The sequence below is a fragment of the Erpetoichthys calabaricus genome, chromosome 10, assembly GCF_900747795.2.
Source record: "Erpetoichthys calabaricus chromosome 10, fErpCal1.3, whole genome shotgun sequence".
NCBI classification, from domain to species: domain Eukaryota; kingdom Metazoa; phylum Chordata; class Cladistia; order Polypteriformes; family Polypteridae; genus Erpetoichthys; species Erpetoichthys calabaricus.
This window is the reverse complement of record NC_041403.2, coordinates 78,328,812-78,351,790: the sequence shown is the minus strand read 5'-3', so window position 1 is coordinate 78,351,790 and position 22,979 is coordinate 78,328,812. Positions and strand designations below refer to the sequence as shown.

Genomic DNA, 22,979 nt, shown 5'->3' with positions numbered 1-22,979 from the left:
TCGTTTTAGGGTTGAAGAATGTAAGGAACCTATCCCAGTATCTTTGGGTACAAGGCAGAAGCCAGCAGTGGATGGAGTGCCAGTCTATAACATTTTCAACCTACACACACACAGTCAAACTGGGTCAATTTATAATTGCAGGTTAACCCAACCTGCAATACAGAAATATTGTCACATACTATATAGATACAATGTAAGACATTACATTATTTTTAGATATATTTTTAGAATGAGATATTTAAAATTGAAAATGTTTATAGCAGGTGCACTTTGTTACTTAGAAACTGTAAATGTTGATGGAAACCTTAATTGAAAAAGGATTAAAACGTTTTGTTAATTATACTGACCATTCCAACATAGATTTCTGATTCTTAATAAATATAATATTTCAATAATATAATCAAGACATGAAGATTTCCAAATCCTACTGTGTAATTACAACTACATTTAGATTTATGTTGCTTGTGTTAGTGACAGTTGGTAAGAGAGATAATACTTGACAAAAGGCCTATGTTGCATCAGATAAATGTTCTTGACCTATTTCAAAATAATGCAGTTCAACAAAATATAAATCAGGATGCAGTTACAGTTTTTGTGTTATTCTATATGCAGGTGTAATTTTTAAACCATTTATGATTGTGTTGGCTTTCTTTAATAGCAAAGTAAGCCGTTCTGTGTATTTTCATCCTTGACAAAAGGCAAAGTTTCTGGGAAAGCAGGCAATGTCTGTAAAGCTTTGTGATTGTGTCTTTGAGGTGCAATGGTGTGTCATGCCTGAAAAGCATTTATCCTGTTCCCTTTCACCCTAGGCTGTCCTATGCCTTTTTGATGTGAAGTCTTCCTGTCCTTAATAAAAATGGCATATTGCAGTGCAGGGATGATATTCCGTCAAATCCTAAAAAAAAATGTAATGTTGATTCAGAAATACTGCAATGCAGAATAATGATTAAACAAACACATTAAAATACTGGGCAAAAATCTAACACCATTTATCAATTAACCATGTTTGCTATACTACTCTCACCCTTTCTTCTGCCAAAGCAGTGCATGGCAACTATTATTTTGAAATGTTTTCTGAATGTGTGTAATTAAAGTGTTAAAATTAGGTTGCTGTATAGATATGTGTGTTGCTGAGTATCTTCGTAGAGTTTTAGGGGTAATTTGGGTAAAAAAGAACAACCATCTTCACATCCCTGCTGTTGGCTACATTATTGAACATAGAAACTATAATAATTCCATTCACATTTACAGTTAGTTGTCTCTGTCCAAATATTTATGGACCTTTTTTCTAATTTTGGTTCTGTACATTACCACAATGAATTTTAAATGAAACAACTCAGATGCAGTTGAAGTGCAGACTTTCAGCTTTAATTCAGTGTGGTGAACAAAACGATTGCATAAAAATGTGAGGCAACTAAAGCATTTTTTTTAACACAATCCCTTCATTTCAGGGGCTCAAAAGTAATTGGACAAATTAAATAACTGGAAATAAAATGTTCATTTCTAATACTTGGTTGAAAACCCTTTGCTGGCAATGACAGCCTGAAGTCTTAAACTCATGGACATCACCAGATGCTGGGTTTCCTCCTTTTTAGTGCTCTGCCAGGCCTTTAATGCAGCGGCTTTCAGTTGCTCTTTGTTTGTGGGCCTTTCTGTCTGAAGTTTAGTCTTCAACAAGTGAAATGCATGCTCAATTGGGTTAAGATCAGGTGACTGACTTGGCCATTCAAGGATTTTCCACTTCTTTGCTTTAATAAACTCCTGGGTTGCTTTGGCTGTATGTTTTGGGTCATTGTCCATCTGTATCATGAAACGCCGCCCAATCAATTTGACTGCATTTAGCTGGATTTGAGCAGGCAGTATGTCTCTGAACACCTCAGAATTCATTTGGCTGCTTCTGTCCTGTGTCACATCATCAATAAACACTAGTGTCCCAGTGCCACTGGCAGCCATGCACGCCCAAGCCATCACACTGCCTCCACCGTGTTTTACAGATGATGTGGTATGCTTTGGATAATGAGCTGTTCCACGCCTTCTCCATACTTTTTTCTTGCCATCATTCTGGTAGAGGTTGATCTTGGTTTCATCTGTCCAAAGAATGTTTTTCCAGAACTGTGCTGGCTTTTTTAGATGTTCTTTAGCAAAGTCCAATCTAGCCTTTCTATTCTTGAGGCTTATGAGTGGCTTGCACCTTGCAGTGCACCCTCTGTATTTAGTTTCATGCAGTCTTCTCTTTATGGTAGACTTGGATATTGATATGCCTACCCCCTGGAGAGTGTTGTTCACTTGGCTGGCTGTTGTGAAGGGGTTTCTCTTCACCATGGAAATGATTCTGCGATCATCCACCACTGTTGTCTTCCGTGGACGTCCAGGTCTTTTTGCGTTGCTGAGTTCACCAGTGCCTGCTTTGTTTCTCAGGATGTACCAAACTAGATTTTGCCACTCGTAATGCTGTAGCAATTTCTCGGATGGGTTTTTTCTGTTTTTGCAGTTTAAGGATGGCTACTTTCACCTGCATGGAGAGATCCTTTGACTGCATGTTGTCTGTTTACAGCAAAATCTTCCACATGCAAGCACCACACATCAAATCAACTCCAGGCCTTTTATCTGCTTAATTGATATTGACATAACGACGGACTTGCCCACTCCTGCCCATGAAATAGCCTTTTAGTCAACTGTCCAATTACTTTTGAGCCCCTGAAATGAAGGGATTGTGTTAAAACAATGCTTTAGTTGCATCACATTGTTATGCAATCGTTTTGTTCACCCCACTGAATTAAAGCTGAAAGTCTGCACTTCAACTGCATCTGAGTTGTTTAATTTTAAATTCATTGTGGTAATGTACAGAACCAAAATTAGAAAAAAAGTTGTCCCTGTCCAAATATTTATGGACCTAACTGTAAAAGTTATGGCACACAGTATATAATACAACTGGCAACGATGGGTCTGAACTCAGTGTGGACTTTACCACCAGAGTGAGTGCTCTCCCAAAAAAAAATAAAGAACCAGGCAACCGGAGAGAGTAAAGTTACGGTGGACATAACCACACTTAGAATGCAACAAAAAGGTACTTTCTTCTCACATAGCTAAAAGAGTAACGAACTCTGGTGTTGGCAAGCTATCCATGGGTTAGTGCCCTCTTCTGTTTTATAGTACTTATTCCTGATCTCAAGACAGCAAGAGGTTAGGCATGGAATTTTTCTCCAATTGTACTGTATTTGTCTCCTTACATAACCAAATTTTATTATAAATATAGAGTTTTAGATTTTTTCAAAATCGACTCTTTTTACTGTGTCTCAGAATCACTCTTCTCTATGGAATCATTAGTTTGAGTTTCGTGGTGCAAAGCTTTGACATTCAATTAAGTCAGATATATAATTCAATAAGTAGTTACAACATAAAAATGGAGAATCGTATTTGTAGCAAGAGTACTGTATGTTTCCATGTTCTTGCCAGATCTGCATAGGACCTTTTTTATCCTGGTACACCTTCATGATGTTCAGCTCAGGTTGATTGACGATTTGAAGTTTATATCTGTATAGTATGTGTTAATGTGGATGTGAATGTGAGTGAGTGCAGCCTATGACAGAGTACACCTTAGTCCAGGATAGGGTTCAGGCCCCCAATACTCTTTATTAAAATCTGAATGAAAATTTGGCTTGAAATTGGCAACTTTTGTAAGTCAAATGTGAATACATTTGGGAAAGTTTGGGCTCAGCAGTAACAGTCTGCTTTTTGAAGTGACCTCAGTTATGTGATACACCATTATAATGCGTTTTAGAGATAAATTGGAATAGCTTTCTAGTGGGTGTGAAAGGTCTGGCCCCAGCTAAGGCATAATCAGTGCAGGGATCCATAGACTCCTTGTCCATAAGGACTTTACAAAAATGAGCTTTATGTTAATAAAAGGTGCAAAGAAGAAGAGAGAATACTCTCTTAAAGTTGGCTTTCGGACAATATGTAAGATTTAACATTGGAGCCTGTATAGCTTGGGGGCTAAACCATCAAATGACAATGTTGGATTGTACCATATGACACATTCTCACGCTTTAAACATGCCGCTAGCTGTTTCAGACCCGTATTGTATGCAGTTCATCTTAGTTGGAAGAGACTGCTCACAGGTGAGCAGACCTGTTTACCTGTAACATAATTAGTGATTTAAACTAAGTGCTGAGTGAAGCACTCCAGAGACTGACAGAAGGTACCAGCACTGATGTTTGATTCACCTTTTTAACAAGAGAGTATGCAGATAGGGGGGACTCTTCAGTTGATTAGTTTTATGCCTTCAGGCCGCTATTTCTGAATTAAGTTGTCAATTATTGATGGCTTTGGGTTCAGAGCCAGGCAAACGCACCTTTTTGTCAAGCCATGGCATTGTCTATACTCCAAATAAAGTATAATGATTAAAAACTGTTCAGTTACTATATTTCCTTTGAAATTTATCTGCATAAATATATAAATACAGTCATTTAGTACACATTTCTACTAAATGTGTACTGGTTGTTTTTCAGTATTTGAGCATGTTCCACTTGATTGTTTCAGAGCCACACCTGATATTGTCACTTCTCAAGTCTTGTACTTCAGTTGGATATCTGATCTGCAAATGAACAGCTCCATAGCACCAAATTTCATTTTATTTACTATCTTTTTTTGCATGTATTTATCATCCATAGCTTCTCTGTAGTTTGACTGGATATATAATTGGAATTTTGTTACTGTTTTCTTTGTTCATGTCTATCTGCCCTGTCGCCTTTTTGGACTGTTTGACTACTGAGGCTTTGCACTGTTACTGGACTTACTGAGCAACAGTTATGCAAAGAAACAGAAATCTAGCCTACTTAGCAATGAGCTAAGGGATAAACCGCTGTTTATTTAGTCTGCAACATGACAAAAACTAAATGATCAATGAAAGGAGTCATGACATTAGTAGTTAAATGTGTTTTTTTTGGCTTCCATTTTTGTCTGTGACCGAACTTCCAAGAAGTGGAGTGCTAAAACGACAGGGTGGGGAAAAAATAGGCTTTTGGTTTGCTTGGACAAAACCAAATCCATCCAACCCAACGTCTTTCTGAACTTTCATCCTTATAATTATGTACTGCTTACGGATGACACTTTGTGTATTCTCACAAGCAGCGCAGAGCATAAAGCTACGCAACATACAGAAATGAAAACAGTGCACAGCAGTGAATGTGTAGATAGCAATAAACACACACTCGAAACTCCAAATTGGACAGCCTGCCTGCAGTAAACAGGTTTAAAGCTGGTGCAAATGTGGTATTTATAACAATATTACTGCATTCATTTTTGTAATACATTTAAGTATGTAAGCACATGTACCATTTCCTCCATATTCATCACTCTGCAAAATCTTTAGATGTTTTTGGTCTTTATTCATCGTGGCCAGTTTTTACGCATGGTCAAATATATGTTACTTGGTGTAGAGCAACCTCAAAAGCAAAACAGCATTAAAATAATTCTTTTTTTTTTCTTTTGCATTTATATAGCGCTTTTCTCTCTACTCAAAGCGCTCAGCAATTGCAGGTCAAGGGCCTTGCTCAAGGGCCCAACAGAGCAGAGTCTCTATTGACATTTACGGGATTTGAACCGGCAACCTTCCGATTGCCAGTGCAGATCCCTAGCCTCAGAGTGAAAAAGTGTGCGAAACAGAAAAGCCAGAAAAAGCAATTTACAAGGAAAACAGAGTGAGTTAAATATTTTGTATAAGGAAGTATTACCTTCTTAAATAGGTTATTTAATTCAACAAGGAGTAATATAAGTATACAACTATATATAAAACGATCATTTAAGCATGCTCATTACATGTATACATAGACATGTATAGCTGTAGAATTTATTTGTCCAATTTCTCATCCTACTTTTGTGCCTTCAGCTGTAAGTCCTGTGCTGTTCTGTATTGCAGCCTTTTTTCCATGGATGGCAGGACATGCTGTTATGGCTAGTGTTCCATTACAGATGAGATGTAGATCCTGCACCCATTTCCTTGGATTTGAGCACTAGGCAGGTCCAACAAACCCCCAGATTAAATCACTAGTCCGTCTCAGGGCATGATGCACCTGCACACGTTCAGCTAATATAAAGTCACCAGTTACTCTTTGCACATGCAATGAAGAAAGCCTTATTCAACAAGAAAAAAACAATGACAAGAAGAGAAGATTACCTACAGCTAACATCTGAACCTGTTAACTGCTGTACTGCTATGCTTCCCCAATTTATTTAAAGTAAATATAAAATAACAAAGAATCAGCCAATCATATTAATCTCATTATTGCCATTCCCTGCATATTTCAAATTACTGTATATTTTGGGATTGAAAAAGCCTGAACATTGTTGTCATTTCAAGATGCATTTTGTCTTCTCCGACACTTTTCCTAATTGGCAGCACCATCATTTCACTTTGACAGTTTAGTGTCATTCTAATAGGGCTGCTGTAATGTGGGTATTTGGTGGCATATACAGTAGTAATAAGTGTTTAGTTTAATAATACTAAAAAAGCCGACATACGTTTTTCAGATGATCTTTTTAATGTCAGTCAAGCTGGCAGCTGAGTGGAAATGTCATGAAAATGTCACCTCAATCATTTTAGTTTCAGGTCATCAAGCTGTGGAAAGATCTGTGTACAGCATTGGGTAAATTTCACACCTCGTTTTCTGTGCCTGTGTAGCTGTTAAGAAGCGAGGTGGAGTATTTCACTGATCTGGCTCTGGCTGTGATGTTTAGCCCTCTGGGCTGATTCTAATCAATGCTCACTGCTCCTAGGTGAGGATGCAGTGGTTTCTTTGGGGGTTGAGGGTGTTGTCCAGCTTATCTATAGAAACAGTACTGTCAGCATTTAAAGAAGAGGCAAAAGTTGTCGAGAAGCAAAGTGCGTACAGTGTCTCAGTACAGATGTGGTGAATGTAGAGAAGGAGCTGTAGAAAGTTTCTGTATTTCATATTTTTCACTTGGAAACATGAGACAGATTCTCACTCATTATGTGTTTTCATGCCTGCTTATTTACAAACTCCTTGTTTTGTAAGTAATCCAATTTAAATACTTTTACCTAAAATATACTAACTCAGACCCAATATATGATACTTTGCCAGCTGAAGTTGTTTATGTACGTAGCTTGTTATGATGGGGAGTCCATGTGTAGGGATCTTCAAGGGGTTCCAGCTATTTATGCGTGTGGAATGCAGAGAAGTCTGGGCCACAGGAAGCATTAGATAGAATCGCAGAGGACCCTCTGAAGCTTTCCTGATCGCAGATGCATCCCCAAAAATAACCTCAAAATGGAGTATACAACTGCCACGTTCCCCAATTCCCCTTCAGCCTGGAATTTAAAGGTTGGTACTGTGGCTACGGTGATGGTACCGTGAGAGAAAGTTCAGGAGGTGAGCAGGAGAACTCTTTGTACTTGTGTTGTCTTTTGTGCTGGGCACGTGGAGAAGCTTTTAAACTGGTTGTAGTGTGTGTTCCTCTTCAATATCCCTCTGTTATATAATTTTATGGAATAATAAATCATTATTTTTGATAAAGCCATTCTTCAAGATTAGAAACAAAGAAATACTGTATAAAAATGATGCACCTGTAATGCCTATTTCCATCCATCCATTTTCCAATCCGCTGAATCCGAACACAGGGTCATGGGGGCCTGCTGGAGCCAATCCCAGCCAACACAGGGCACAAGGCAGGAACCAATCCCGGGCAGGGTGCCAACCCACCGCAGGACACACACAAACACACCCACACACCAAGCACACACTAGGGCCAATTTAGAATCGCCAATCCACCTAACCTGCATGTCTTTGGACTGTGGGAGGAAACCCACGCAGACACGGGGAGAACATGCAAACTCCACTCAGGGAGGACCCGGGAAGCGAACCCAGGTCCCCAGATCTCCCAACTGCGAGGCAGCAGCACTACCCACTGCACCACTGTGCCGCCCCAATGCCTATTTTAAATGTACAAATTTCATCTGTTTTAAGCATCTCTCACCCTGGTAGCTTGACTATTTTGAAAAACACAGCATTGCATTCCTTTTTTAATGAAACATTTGTTTATGATGCCTAGTGTTCAGCAGGGATGGGTTACAGTTTTTGTGATAGATGTAAATTCATTTACTCTTTAAAGGTCCAAAGTCCATCAAATAAAGTGACTACAATAAAATGAAGTTTTAAGTTCTCCCGTGGATAAGTCAGGGCTTGATTTTACCGTATAATTTCCGGTATATTTATAAAGTCAAATGCAGAAAACTCAAGCTATTGGCCCAAGAGATTATGATATGCTAACGTCCACCTTAGAGAGTAACCACGGGGCACACTGCCTTTTTTTCTATTTATTGTGCCTACGTGACCACACGGTAATACCTGAACTATTCCAAAGCGACGTTTGCACTGTTTTGTGTTTTTTGTATCTTACACCCACATACACCTTTATCGTAAGAGCATCCCTTATCTACGATGGAGCATTCAATCAGAACAAAATATGAAGCTGGTTTTAAATTAAACATCGTTGAAGTAGTGAAGGAAATTGGTAACTGCGCTGCTACAACAAAATTCAATGTACCTGAGAAACTGATGTGAGATTGGAGGAAGCAGGAAGATGTAAAAAAAAAAAAATGAATAAAGTGTCATATTTTTGAACAGGCGTATAAGTCGGGGTCTAATTTTATGATCAATTTTTCGGGTTTCAAGACCCGACTTATATGCAAATATATACAGCAAATGTGACCTTTTATCACAAATTAAAGTAATGGTAAACTTTAAAGAAACAATTCAAAAAAGGATCATGTAGACATTGCACTACACATAGAACTCCCTTTTGCTCAGAGATAACATGCTTATTTCTGTGAACTAAACTTAATTTTTACTGCACTTTATATTTTAAAACTGCAGATGTGCTTTAATTTTGATTATTTGCTTGGTATTGGAGGAGGCCACTTTTTATTAGGTATATTTTGGTCTTGATTGGTAAGTTCTCACACATTTAATAGCAATTTTCTGACAACTATTATTTCAATTAAGCAATGTTCCCTTCAATTTTTTTGCTGTGTTTTCACACTGTTCTCTGATATTGAATGTTAATTGTTTGGCATTACATGCCATTAAAGAGGTCCATGTGGATTGTTTTTCCTGTTGTTCCCCTTACAGGATAGTACAGCAGGAAGACTTTCCCAAAATGTCTGATAAATGAGCATTTATAATTCACGTCTCATACGCTGCTTTTGTCTTCCCAAAGCTTTATGCAATATTTTGAACACTGGTGGCCACCATGTAGATTTTACAAAGTAGTAAGTTTAGTTGGCCAAACCAGGAAATGAATGATTTCAGGCTAAGCGAAAAGACTGTGTTGTTGGGAAATGTCCTACAACTCAGATGCTGACTCTGGGCATGAGCAGTAAGTACATTTAGGATTAAAGAAAGCAGTTTGTGTTTTTGAGACTTGCCTGGGCTTGTGTGCCAAGGGCTTGTACACAAAGATTTGGATAATTTGTGGTTTTGCAGTTTCAGGTGAACACAGGTCACAGTCAGGGCGTTCACTGCACAGGTATAAATTGTTTGTTGTGTGAAGAAGAATGTCCCTACCCCTTTCTGTACCCTCAGTGACCCCTGTTTTTGTTCCTTGGTCTCCTGGAAGTATAACTGGATGGGTTAGTTACCAAACTGTAGAGATTGCCCCAACAGTTAGTTGAAGTAATTAGCCATATCCTATGAACATCCTCTTCAGAGCTAGGTGAAAAGGAATCTTATACAAAATAAAGAAGAGAATTAGATTTTTTTAGATAAAATCAAATGTCCTCTTGTTAGGCTTCTTGCTTAAATTCTGTACCTGTGCTTCATATCGACATTTTGGATATATTGTGATGTAAGAGTAAGCTATAATTTTCTTTTCGGTCATGTACCAAAAGAAAAGGTAGATCAGTAAAAAAAAAAACAATCGAACATGATCACTTGTAAGACTCTCCTCAAAGCTCATCTTCCAGATGAGCAGATTTCTAATTGCATGTTTGAATCAAGGCCAGTTCTTCAGTGTCTAATGGAATAATGAGTATAATGTGGCTACGGTCTCTGAAACCTCAGTGGGAAAATTGCTTCAATGGAGGCCTGTTTATACAACATGAGGAGCACAATTAGTGTCTGTGTAATATTTTTATGAAGCCAACTTATTGAAAGGTATAGCGCCAAATTAACAAAACAAAAGCTACCTCAAACGCACTTTATAATGACACTGGACTTGGGAGTTAAATCCCTGTCTGGGCTTTGCCGTCTGAAGTGATTTAGGCTGCAATAGAGTTGGCTGTAGTTATGCAACATGTGCACTTGTTTCTGTGCCCTGAACTGTAAGCCTTATTAACCCCTCTGCTGTTTCTTTTCACTGCTAGAGAGACTGCTAAATCAGTTATTTCTTAGTGAATGTATCCTGTATTTGCTCATGACCTCCTATTGAAAATATATTAATGTATCTTTCCCATGTTCTAACAATCAGTATGTTTTCGTTTATAGGATTCCTTAATTCATAAATCAAGTGATGGCACAGCATGCCCTTCAAGCCATCTAGTGTCTTAGTATAGTAGTTAAATTATCACAGTTCCTCTTCCACTAATGAATTCAGTGTAGCCACTTTAGTATCCTGACCTTGCAAAATAAAGTGCTTTCTGTTTATCATCATTAATGCATTTAACAATAATTTCAATTGTGACTTTTCATTCTGATTCCCATAGTCAATGTGTCCAAGTCTCTTGAACCACCTGGGTTAGACTTGGTGCATGGGCTAATCTTTGCACATCTGCACAGCTCCGTATTTATAGCTGGCTAGTGGTCGCAATTGCACAGAGGCCTCTGATAATTTGCAGTGTGTGACGTGTTAAAATAACCTGGGAGATGTTCTCTTTGAACCTTTGGACAGTAATAGTTCCCACCAAAACTGTAATAAAGGTGACTATGAAGTGACTGATACACAGGCTATGCATTTTGTCTTCATTAACAATAAAAAAAAAAGTTTACCAATTATTTTTATGTTTAATTTTGACTTTTTATTGTGAAGTTGCCTGTTAGTAAAGCATTGCCAAATTACTGCAGCGGTAGCTGCCAAAGTTCCTTTCTAGATTTGACTCATTACTTTTTCACTTCAAACTATTTCTTGACCCTGAGTGATGTAAACACTGCCTATTCTTTTAATCAGCTAGTCATGTTACTCTCACACTAACTCTTAGGTTCCCTTGTCTTCTTCTTCCAGGCTTGCCAAACTTTATAAAAACCCCAGAGGACCAAATTGGAATTTCAGGTGGGGTGGCATCTTTTGTATGCCAGGCTGCAGGAGAGCCAAAACCCAGAATCACGTGGATGAAAAAAGGAAAGAAAGTGAGCTCTCAACGTTTTGAGGTAGGTACAATTGTACTATTATAGTTCCATCATCTGTTTTCTTTTCTTGATGTTCAAGATCATACAACTTATACATTTAAAAAAAAATTTCTTGTTTGTTTTATTGCATTTTTCTTTTTATTCATCAAATAATGTGTTTTTAATTTATTTCACATATCCTTAATAAGTTGTTGTGACAATCTGTGATGTAAGCAGAACACTTTGAGGCCATGAGGCCAATTCACTGTCATATGAAACTATAGACCATTTTGTCATCATCCTCTTTTCCACAACACTTTCCAGTGTGTCCGGGGTTCGCCCTGTGATGGAGCAGGCTTTCTTTTGTACTCGGGTTGTTTCCCCAGGATTCAGCAGCATAGAATACCACACTGGCTACCATGGACTAGTAGAACATTTACAGCAGCTTTCTGCACACATCAAAATACCTGAGTCTCTCTCCTTAGCAAGTATAGTCTGCTCTGGCCCTTTTTGTACAGAGCTACTGTGTTGTCAGAGCAGTCCAGTTAGTTGTTCATGTGAACCCCCAGGTACTTGTAGCTCTGCACCATTTCCACATCCTTCTCCCGAGTGGCTCCTTGGCACACCGGAAGTAAACCACCAGCTCTTTTGTTTTGCTGATGTTGAGTTGCAAGTTGTTATCCCTCTACCACAACCTTCCTGTACTCTGACTCGTCTCCATTATTAATGCAGTCTATAATGGATCAGTCATCTGAAAACTTCTGTCAATGGCAGGCTCTGGTATCGAGCTGAACATGTGTTGTGTAGGGGGTGAACAGGAAGGGTGACAGGACAGTTCCCTGAGGTGCTCCAGCATTACACACCACCATATCTGACATGCAGTCACTTGGCCTCACAAACCGTTGTGTGTTGGTCAGGTAGTCATTGATCCAGGAGATTGTGGGAGACATTAAGATTCAAAGCCTTGAGCTTTTTCCCCAGTCAATGAGGCAGAATGTTGTTAAAAGCACTGGAGAAGTCAAAGAACATTATCCTGACTGTGATACTGGCTTTGGCCAAGTGGGAGTAGGTTCTGTGGAGCATGTAGGTAAGAGCATCCTCCAAACGTGTATGTGTCTGATAGGTAAACTGCAGAGGATCCACATGTTCTGAAACCAGGGGACACCGCTGTTTTAGGACCAGCCTCTCAAAGGTCTTCATGATATATGAAGTAAGAGCAACTGGTCTGAAGTCCTTGGGATCACTACAATGTTTTATTCTTATTCCAGTATTGTTGATGTCTTTGACTTTAAATGGAGGAAAGAGGCAACTGTGTGCATCTTACCATTTTGTTGTATTAAAGAAGCTTAATTGCCTCAGAAGTGAGATGAGCACTGAAGTCTCCTATTCATGGTGGGATTGTTTGCAGTGGTGGAGGCACAGGCCAGCATTATTTTGCCTTTCCTTTCTCCATAGTTCATGGACTATGCTGATTGATATAGACACTATGTCATAAAAAAATGCAGCCTATCCAAGAGCTTAATGATACCAATGACTGTTTAAATATGAAATTTTATTACTTGCATGTGAGAAAATTGGCAGAAATATTTCTCTGTACCAATCAATGTTTAAAAGCACTGCTTCACATTGTATAGTAGCTGTACAATTCCTAAATTATCACGCTTTCATACTTGTAATTGAATCCAGAATTGCCCATAAGAATTGCAAACTATTAAACTCTATCTTTAAGCATTTTGAATGATTTCAAACAACAATATCCATGGTAAAAATGTTTTGGAAGTTAATTGTATCATGAAATCTTATAAAGGGTTATGATGTAGCTTTACTCACCTCAACAGGTCATCGAGTTTGATGATGGATCAGGGTCTGTCTTAAGAATCCAGCCACTTCGGACTCATAGGGATGAGGCAATATACGAATGTACAGCCACAAACAGCATTGGGGAAATCAATACCAGTGCCAAACTAACAGTCCTAGAAGGTAAGGTGGAGATTTTTTCCCCCCTAAATGTCAATGTACGCGTAGCTATCAAAAATAAATCTGTATGTGAATGATTTGTTGTATTTTTCAGCTCTATAACGAATCCTGTTTTTTAACCTGCAATTTAATGTAGTTAACAAATGAGGCACATTAGCCTGTGAGTGTCTTAATGCAATTCAGTTGATATTTCTGTAGTGTCTTTCTCAGCAGACTAACTCAGCAAATTTGAAAGATTTTCATATTCAAATATCCATTCATTATTGAACCCACATAATCCCATTCAGACTGTTGCTCATGTTGCCTTTTTAGCAGAGCAAGTAAGAGTGCAGCATAGATTTTCAAAAAAACAAGAATGGTAAGATATGAATTACCATGTGATATACTGCAGACATGAATATGTGTAGTTTAGTCCCACATCGACTGGGATCAAGAACTTTCCACACTCTAAATACTCTTTATCTCTGTGATTGACACCACTGAAGAAACCACATTTGTGCTTTAGTGTGCACTGTTGTGAACTGTGGTGTTCCATATTGATATATTCTTGTTTTACATCTGCTGCTCTACACCGAGTCTATAGGTTCGTTGAAGACTCTAAACTTTTAAATGTAGTAAACACTACAATGAATGAAAAAAGAAATATTGGCAGATTTTATGTTTTGACAGTGTAGTTTTATGAGTGTAACTTGGCTTAGCTTGCATTCGTAACATCAGTTTAAAATTAAAAAAATAAGTAAATAAAAAAAACCTAAAGATAATGATGATAAAGGGACTTTCCTTTTGCCAAGAATGATAGCTACTGTTTGTCACGTTTTTCTCAGGCATGATTGTAGCTTTCAGCAATCAAACGTCATACTTGGCCTGTTATCTGAGTGCAAACTTCCTTTTCACATTGTGTGATGCAAGCTATAGCATGTGCATTGATGGGAGAGCATGCCAATTAATGGTTTATGAGAAATAGAGAAAAATGAGACATGTTATTACCTCACCAGTCTTCGTCTTTGAGCCTGTGGTCAGTTAATTGTAGCAAATACTGAGATAGTCAGCCAGAAAGAGAGAGTCATTCAAATCAGTGGTTTAATAGAAAAGGGTGTATATGCTAACATACAATGATGAGTTGAGACTTACTGTATAAGCGAGTTTTTTTTTTTGTTTGTTTTTTTTTAATATATACTGTATATATTTTTTTTTCTACCAAATGGTTTAGATCAGCAGCATATAACTGAGGTGTTACAGGCAGCAAAATTCAATTAAGTTTGATTATTTATTTTAATGTATAAATTTATTTTACTTTTAAACAACCTGTTAGCTGGTAATGATGGTTTATTTTGGGACATTGAATTGGTACACTTTTTTCTTAAAACACAATGGTGTGAATTGGAGACTCCCTGTGATGAGAGCTTTGCAACTATTGTGAATGGTACCCATGACACATTTCACCTTCTGTAAAAGTGCTTTGAGCTCCCTCTGAATCTAATGTCTTTGTTGCTGAGATGTGTTTTTTATAGTTGCACAAAGATGGCAGGATAATTACACTGTGCATGTTGTCGTCTCTCTCTAAACTTGGAAGATTAATTTCTGAGGTTGCTGAATCATGGCCTCAGACTGAATTGCTCCTGTACTATATTATTCTGTTTGCATCATCAATCGTGCATCTCCCTAGCTACAGTTTTGAAAGTAGTTGATCTGGTCAGTAGACAAGAGTAGCCATGAGCTGCATGTCAGATGATAAAAAAACACATTCTCCTAAAATTGATCTTCACCAAGCACAGAATTTAATTCATCATGGTGGCAACTTGTTAGATATTGCAGGATTCTTTGTTTGTGTCATGTCTTCATTCTCCTGCAATTATCAAATGTAGACTGATGATTTATATACCTGGCTTTAAGGTACTCGTTTATTTTGTTAAGATACAAAATTTTTAATTAAATTACTTTACTTATAATTAGACATCCCTGTACCACATTGTTGTCATTCTTTATCTGTGTTTATAAGATTAAATCACTAAGTTCTATGTTCATTTAGAAAATTACCCAAAGTCCACAAGCACAACAGTGTTTTCTAACAGAAGTGTTTATTTTAAAAGTCACTAACAAACTCATGCATCCTCTAGTCTGTTTTTAACCATCTACTACTTTCCAGCTTAAGCAACCAAAACAAGAGACACAAGCCTCCTAAACTTCTAAAGATGCAACCGAGCAAATGAAAACATGAATGAGCCATGTGGTATCTAAGCACAACACATACATGATATGTAAGGCACCCCACTGATCGCACAGACACAGATGCTGCAGTAGAACTTAAATCCTAAACTTGGAATCATCTTTGTTTTCAATAAACGTTGCCCTTAGCATTTATAGTGCCATGAAGATTGCCCAGGTTTTTTTGGGCATCCAGTTTGGCTAATTAATTCTGTTTTTTGGCTGATGATTCTTGCTTACTTGCATCACATTGGAGTGTTTTTTTTGTATGTTCTCTTCCAAAAGTCACATGTGATAAAACATTAAAAGCCTGTCACATATATTATTATCATCATCTACTGGTCTTTTTTTATGGCAGCCAGGTTGAACAGTAAGTAGCACTGCTGTCTTATACCTCCACAAGCACAGGACTGATTCATGGCTGAGTCACTGTACAGTTCTCACATTTTCCTGCGTCCCCTTGTAGAAAATGTTTGAGTTTGCACCACATCTCAAAGGCATGCGTATTCAATTAAGTACCAATTCTGATTTAGCCCTGTGTGAATAAGTTCTCCACTTTAAATTAGTTCTGAATCAGTGTGACTGCATTTTAAGTGTTTCATAAGATTAACCAGTTGATTTGCTTCCCAAGATGCATTCCAAGGTACAGTTGATTAAAAAAAAAAAAGTACAGAAGATTAATGAATGAGTAATTTTTAGTTTCACTTTACTCATAATCTGTAAGGTATCCTCTATAGGGTTGATTTCTCTCACCACTCCCCTGTGAACTTAAACTAGATGAGTTGTTTAGAAAATGGATGATAATTTCCATAATGCTTTGCATTTGACAATCTGTGTGACATTCTGAGTCATGCTACAGTAAAGACACTATATGAAAAACATGTTGTAACAGCTCCTTAGAAGGCAGGCGTCCTTCAACATCTGCAATAAGATGCTGCAGATGTTCTATCAGACGGTTGTGGCGAGCGCCCTCTTCTATGCGGTGGTGTGCTGGGGAGGCAGCATAAGAGACGCCTCACTCCTGGACAAACTGGTGAGGAAGGCAGGCTCTATTGTAGGCATGGAGCTGGGCAGTTTAACATCTGTGGCAGAGCAACGTGCGCTCGGCAGACTCCTGTCAATTATGGAGAATCCACTGCATCCACTGAACAGTATCATCTCCAGACAGAGGAGCAGCTTCAGCGACAGACTGCTGTCACTGTCCTGCTCCACTGACAGACTGAGGAGATCGTTCCTCCCCCAAACTGTGCGACTCTTCAATTCCACCCGGGGGGGTAAACGTTAACATTATACAAAGTTATTGTCTGTTATACCTGCATTTTTATCACTCTTTAATATTGTATTTTTTGGGGGTTTTTTTTATCAGTATGCTGCTGCTGGAGTATGTGAATTTTCTCTTGGGATTAATAAGTATCTATCTATCTATCTATCTATCTATCTATCTATCTATCTATCTATCTATCTATCTATCTATCTATCTATCTATCTATCTATCTATCTATCTATCTATCTATCTATCTATCTATCTATCTATCTATCTATCTATCTATCTATCTATCTATCTATCTATCTATCTATGCAGACATACTCATGATAGTTTCCTATCATTGTAATTGCCCATGAAATTTATATATATAAAACAAGGTGTGTCACATTTTTTGCATTGTTTGTAATAATTCAGTATACATTTTTATACCGGATTGATTGCACCTGTTTGGCACCACAGCCAATTTTAACCCCAGTGTTCCACATTGCCTAACATGCTGTGGTGGATTCTCTCTTTTTTTTATCCATTTTGAGTTTGTCTTGAAAGAATTTTCAATAGCTCTTTGTTCCACCAGATTGCCAAATGTTCTCAAAGCCCTCTGTTTGAGAGCCCCTGAATTGTCCCCAAAAGGTTGCCTTGCTCTTCTTTCTCGTGTGTTTTACTGGCCCTTCATTATGTTGGTCTGCTTCTCCCTATTACTCTGTTACACCCATTTATCTCATAATAATCTATATGAAAAGTTCCAGTCTGGTTTTCGCCCCCTTCATAGTACAGAAATGGCACTTGTTAAAATTACTAATGACCTCCTTATGGCTGCTGACTCCGGTCTAATCACTATTCTCATCCTCCTTGATCTGAGTGCGGCCTTTGATACTATTTGTCATACCACTCTCCTTAATAGATTATCTCTGATTGGCATTACTCACACTCCACTTGATTGGTTTAGATCCTACCTCTTAGGCCGCACTCAGTTCATACAACTTAAAACCTTCACATCCAAACCCACCGCTGTTACCTCTGGTGTGCCCCAGGGCTCTGTCCTGGGGCCTCTTCTTTTTATTATTTACCTTCTTCCCCTTGGCAATATTTTTCGCAAATATAACATTAATTTTCACTGTTATGCTGATGACACCCAGCTCTACCTTGCTGGTAATCCCACCTCCTCTTTTCCACCACCCTTGCTTATTGACTGCATTGCTGAAATTAAATCCTGGTTTTCTTCGAATTTTCTCAAATTAAACAGTGACAAAACTGAGGTTCTCCTCATTGGTTCAAAATCTTCATTATCCAAAACCAATAATCTTTCTCTTATTATTGATGACTTTGTTGTTTCCCCATCATCTCAGGTCAAGAGTCTGGGTGTCATCCTCGACAGTACTCTATCCTTCCAATCTCACATTAATAACATCACCCGGTCTGCTTACTTCCACCTACGTAATATTAATCGTATTCGCCCCTCCCTCACTCCTCACACCACTGCCATTCTTGTTCATAGTCTTGTCACTTCTCGGCTGGACTACTGCAATTCACTCCTCTTTGGTCTCCCGAATAAATCTCTTCATAAGCTTCAGTTAGTCCAGAATTCTGCAGCACGTATCATCACTCAAATCCCATCTATTCACCATATTACTCCGGTCTTGCAGCAGCTTCATTGGCTCCCGATTAAGTTTCGTATTGATTTTAAGATTCTACTATTAACATTTAAGGCCATCCATAACCTCGCCCCTCCATATCTGTCTGACCTTCTTCATGTTGCCATTCCATCCCGTAACCTTAGATCCTCTTCCTCCACCCATCTGACTGTTCCTCCCGCCCGTCTAACCACCTTGGTGAGCAGAGCTTTCAGCCGTTCTGCTCCCAAGCTCTGGAATTCATTGCCTGCGGATCTCCGAAATATCAAATCATATTCATCCTTCAAATGTAAACTTAAAACGCATCTGTTTAAAATGGCTTTTTCTTTTTCCTCCTGATTATAATGGTTTTGTTTGGTTTTAATTTCTAGATTTTCTGATGTTTTAAGTTTTTTATAATTGTGTCTTTTATTTAATTATTTATCTATTTATTTATTTATTGTTGTTCGGTGTCCTTTAGTTCCCTGAAAGGCGCCTTGTATAAATAAAATGTATTATTATTATTATTATTACACGGAAGTAGTAGAAAGAACTCATTCTAGGATAATGCCTCGAAGGCTTTTATGGCTGCCGGAAAGGTTTGCAAAGATTGGCTTTATTGAGGATTTTGGTGTGCATTGCAACATCTAAACAGATAAAGAAGCAGCTCAGTAGCTGCAGGCCAATGTGTGTCTTTGAAAAGAGACTGCTCGGATGCGCAAGTCTGCATATGACAAGCAGGGAAATAATAGCAGCTACTGGTCCTGGAGCCTCTTCTACTTGGCCTGTCCCCAAAACAAATGAACAACATGAAGCAATAATTCATGTGGTGAAATAAAAACTTCAAAGGCCTATGCATATACTGCATAAGGAATAAATATATTATCAGATAAGGGACACCACATTCATTTTAGAAGGTAATGATTCACCTTTTGTGATAGAAATTGAAGATGCTGTGTTAATGATTGGCATTTTTTGGTGTCCCTGTTGATGTTTTCTTGACATATTCAGGTTCAGCTAAATATCAGTACAACGTCAAATGGTATTTGGCTAGCATGTTTAAAATTGCTGTGTGCTTGGTTGAATACATCGTATGCTTTGACAGGCAGAAAACTGCAATACCTTTTGTGAGAGGTCTAAAAAGTGTGTGTATTGAGGAGGCTAAATTATCAAAAACAAATGTTTATTTTATTACAAGGCAAGCTTTGTTCCATTTTCTTACTTGTATACTGTATGTGCCTTTGTTCTAATATCTTTGTGGTAAGACTTATTTTCAAGGCTTAAATTTGCAAGTGCTGCTATTGTTTTAATAATAATTAAAGAGCTTTTGTCTTTGCAATGCATACAGATACAAAAAAGTTAAATAAAAATGAATTTTTTTACATATGTTTACATAGTGTACTGGTTATAATGTTGCTCTACAGTAGCAGTCAAAACGTCCTTGTTTGAAACTGGGTGGGAACAGCTTTGTTAAGGGGGCAGCACAGTGGTTAGATCCTACTGCAGGTGCTTGTCTGTGTAGAATTTTAGTGTTCCTCCTCTGTCTGAATGGGCATTCCTGCCACATGCCTAAAAATGTACAGGTTAGGTTACTTGGCAACTTTGAATTGCCCCTGTGATGTACTGGCACCCCATACAGGACTTATTGCTGCCTAGCTATTAGTGCTGCTAGAACAGGCTCATGCTCCCCACAACTTTCAAATTGCTTAAGCAAACTTAAGAGTGTTAATTACAGATTTATATTTCCTCTGCTGACAATACTAAAGTTTCTCTGATAAGAACACAATGTTCTTTCAAAGCTGAACACAAAACAGAGAGTTTATGGTGAACAGCGTTCATCTTTTTTTAATTGTATATTTTGCCAGAGTGTTTTACTTACTGTAAGTACATAAATAAAAAAAATAAAGTGATTAATTGTGTGGACACAGAGTACTTTCCTTCTCCTCTCAAGAGCTATATTTTGAATACATTCAACAAAGTATATGGTAAAATATCTAAATAAAGAAATTGATAAACTTGTTCATGTGCATCTTTTAATAATGTCATCAATATGCATAACAAATGACATAAAGCAGTTGTCTTAGTTTTATCAAATGAAATGTTAGACATAAAACCATGGACACAATATTAATGCTAACTGGATGGTCAGTGATCGCCATTTATTTAAAGTGAAACAGTACACAATAGATGGTACCAACATTTTCACTTGCCATTACTGCTGAAATGCTCGAAGCTTAAAACACAACTCATGGAGAATAAGTGTTCAGATTTTAAGTAATCTTTTGATTTGTGTCAGTGAATAAATCTTCTTTAAGGATTTAATATTTCTTTAATTTCCTGATGTTAGTTTTCTATGATAGTTACAATTCAAAGCAGTCTGAGACACAACCTGTGTCGTAATTGTGTGGTGCTAGTATAGTATTATGGGAATGTGTCTTTCCTGTTTGTCTTGTATGCCGAGTTTTTCAAAAGTAAGTATTAATAATGGTTCAGCAAAAAAATGCATGAATTTTGCACATTTTGATTATATGAAACTTTCAGTACAGTTGGATATGTTTTATAAGATCTCAGTTTTCAATTGCTGTACATTTGTGAGAACAAGAACTCAAAATGATCTATATTTTATCCTACATATCAGCAGATTTGGTTTGATAGTGATGTTGCAAATATTTGATGATGACCATTATTAAAATGCAAAGGAGTGCTTTTCATGCGTGTCAGAGGATGATCCATGAGTCATTTTTGGCTTCGTGAGCCAACACAGCCTTTTTAATTGAACGTCATCTTGGTTTATTTCTTATAGTATTAGAGCTCTTTTTCACTTTGGGAAAACTTTCAATTTCATATTTATTTTTCCCTGAAGTTTTTCTCATTTGCAATCACTTATAAGAGAGGAAGTTGCAATTTCTATTTTTTGGTAAGACGTTGAACATGCGAAAAGGTCAATGCGCTAATAAAATAAGCTAGGCTGAGTTGTGCCAGCAAAGATGTGACTGTTTCTCCTGGAACATTGAAAAAGCCTTTTGTCCTCTGACAGCAGATAAGCTGAATAATATTTGATTCATATCTAGTATTTCGTGTCCTTTTCAATTACTGCTTTAAAGTGTATATTTCTTTTAACACACTCGTTTGCTTGGTTGTTCAGAGCTACAGTTGCATACAAATGTATAGTACTGTATGTTAAGTGAGTTTTCTCTGTTGAAAATAATTGTTTTGGGGTGTTGAAGTTACTTAACATGGAATATTTACAAGTTTATTCTAGTAGGAGTGTTGTACTTGTGTTAATTAATAGAAACACTGGCTACATTTCAACACATTGACAATGTTAAAATAGTATGCTGTATTTAAAATCCTCTTGCATATATGGTAATTGAAATCTGCTCGGTTATTCATATACTGAGTTAGTTATTAGACAATCAACATTTTTTAAACTTGTGTTGATTAAGGTTAAGTGCCATGTTTGGAATAATACTGTATATGGAGTAGAAGGAAGAATGGGTTTTGTTTAATCCAAATTTAATTAATCTTAGCCAGTTATGCCTTGGAATGGCAAGTTATTTCCCATTACATTGTTCTCTGCTGTGGATGACTGGATTCCCTTGGGGCCACGCATGCCAGGTTTAGTAGTCGCTGTTACATGGCTGATGATTGGTAACAGGGGCAGGTTTGCCTGCCTATCCCAAGGGTAATGCCATGCTTACCCAGTACAGTTACATCTGCCACACTCCAACCAGATGGATCACTGACCGTGACTTGACCCCAGAGGACACAGCACAGTAGCACAACAGGATAAGACATTCTGGAGCAGGTTATTTCTCTTGTTATATATTATGGATTTTATTTGTATACAGTTTTGTTTATCTGGAAAAACATATTCTCACTTGTTTCCAAAAGTTGTGTGCTGCAAAAGTGTTTGAACCTCTCATGGAGACTGGTTTTGTATCCCAACTTGGTCACACAGTGTATGGAGCATGCCACTTGAGTCAAAATGAGATTTCTTCTGATTTTTAGGTGTTTTTTTTCCCTTTAATCGCCATATATCATTTCTTGTATTAGGAATTTGTCATTTTTCATATACCCCAGCTTACTCTCCAGAGACAGAGTTTTTTTTTTTTTTTTGAGGTCAGAGCGCAGGGTCAGCTATTTATACAGCATCCTGGAGGAGCAATTACAGGTTAAGGGCCTAGCTCAAGGGCCCACTGGAGTAACATTCCTTCTGTTACTGCCGGAATTCAAACCAGCAACTTTTAACTTACCAGCCCAGATCCTTTCAGTTCTTCCTATACATCCTAAAGATATATGTATTAAGTTAATTGATGGCAGTTATTTAGCCCAGGGTAAGTGTGTGTGTGCCCTGTGATGGACTGGCACTCAGTCCATTGTTGGTCCTCACCTTCCATTCAGTACTCCTGGTACAGATTTAATTATCCTGCAGCTTGGCATAGAAATTAATGTATGATCATTGTTATATGTTTACCGTGTTTACCGGCTTTACCGTGTCATTTGATTTTTTTTATTGGTATAATAATGTCATCTGATCTATAGGGTATTGTGTGTTTTTATTGTGAGCTGAACTTTGAT

At 37.7% G+C, this 22,979-nt stretch overlaps 1 protein-coding gene across 13 annotated transcripts in view; it reads left to right on the top strand.

The window, feature by feature from the left end:
* ptprfa (protein tyrosine phosphatase receptor type Fa) overlaps positions 1-22,979 on the top strand; it is a 589,562-nt gene that overhangs the window by 349,097 nt on the left and 217,486 nt on the right. For all 13 annotated transcript variants that reach the window (XM_051933282.1, XM_051933291.1, XM_051933287.1 and 10 more), the window contains 2 exons: positions 11,236-11,381; positions 13,178-13,319. In XM_051933282.1, coding sequence (XP_051789242.1) covers positions 11,236-11,381; positions 13,178-13,319 — 288 coding nt within the window. The remainder of the gene's footprint in view (positions 1-11,235; positions 11,382-13,177; positions 13,320-22,979) is intronic.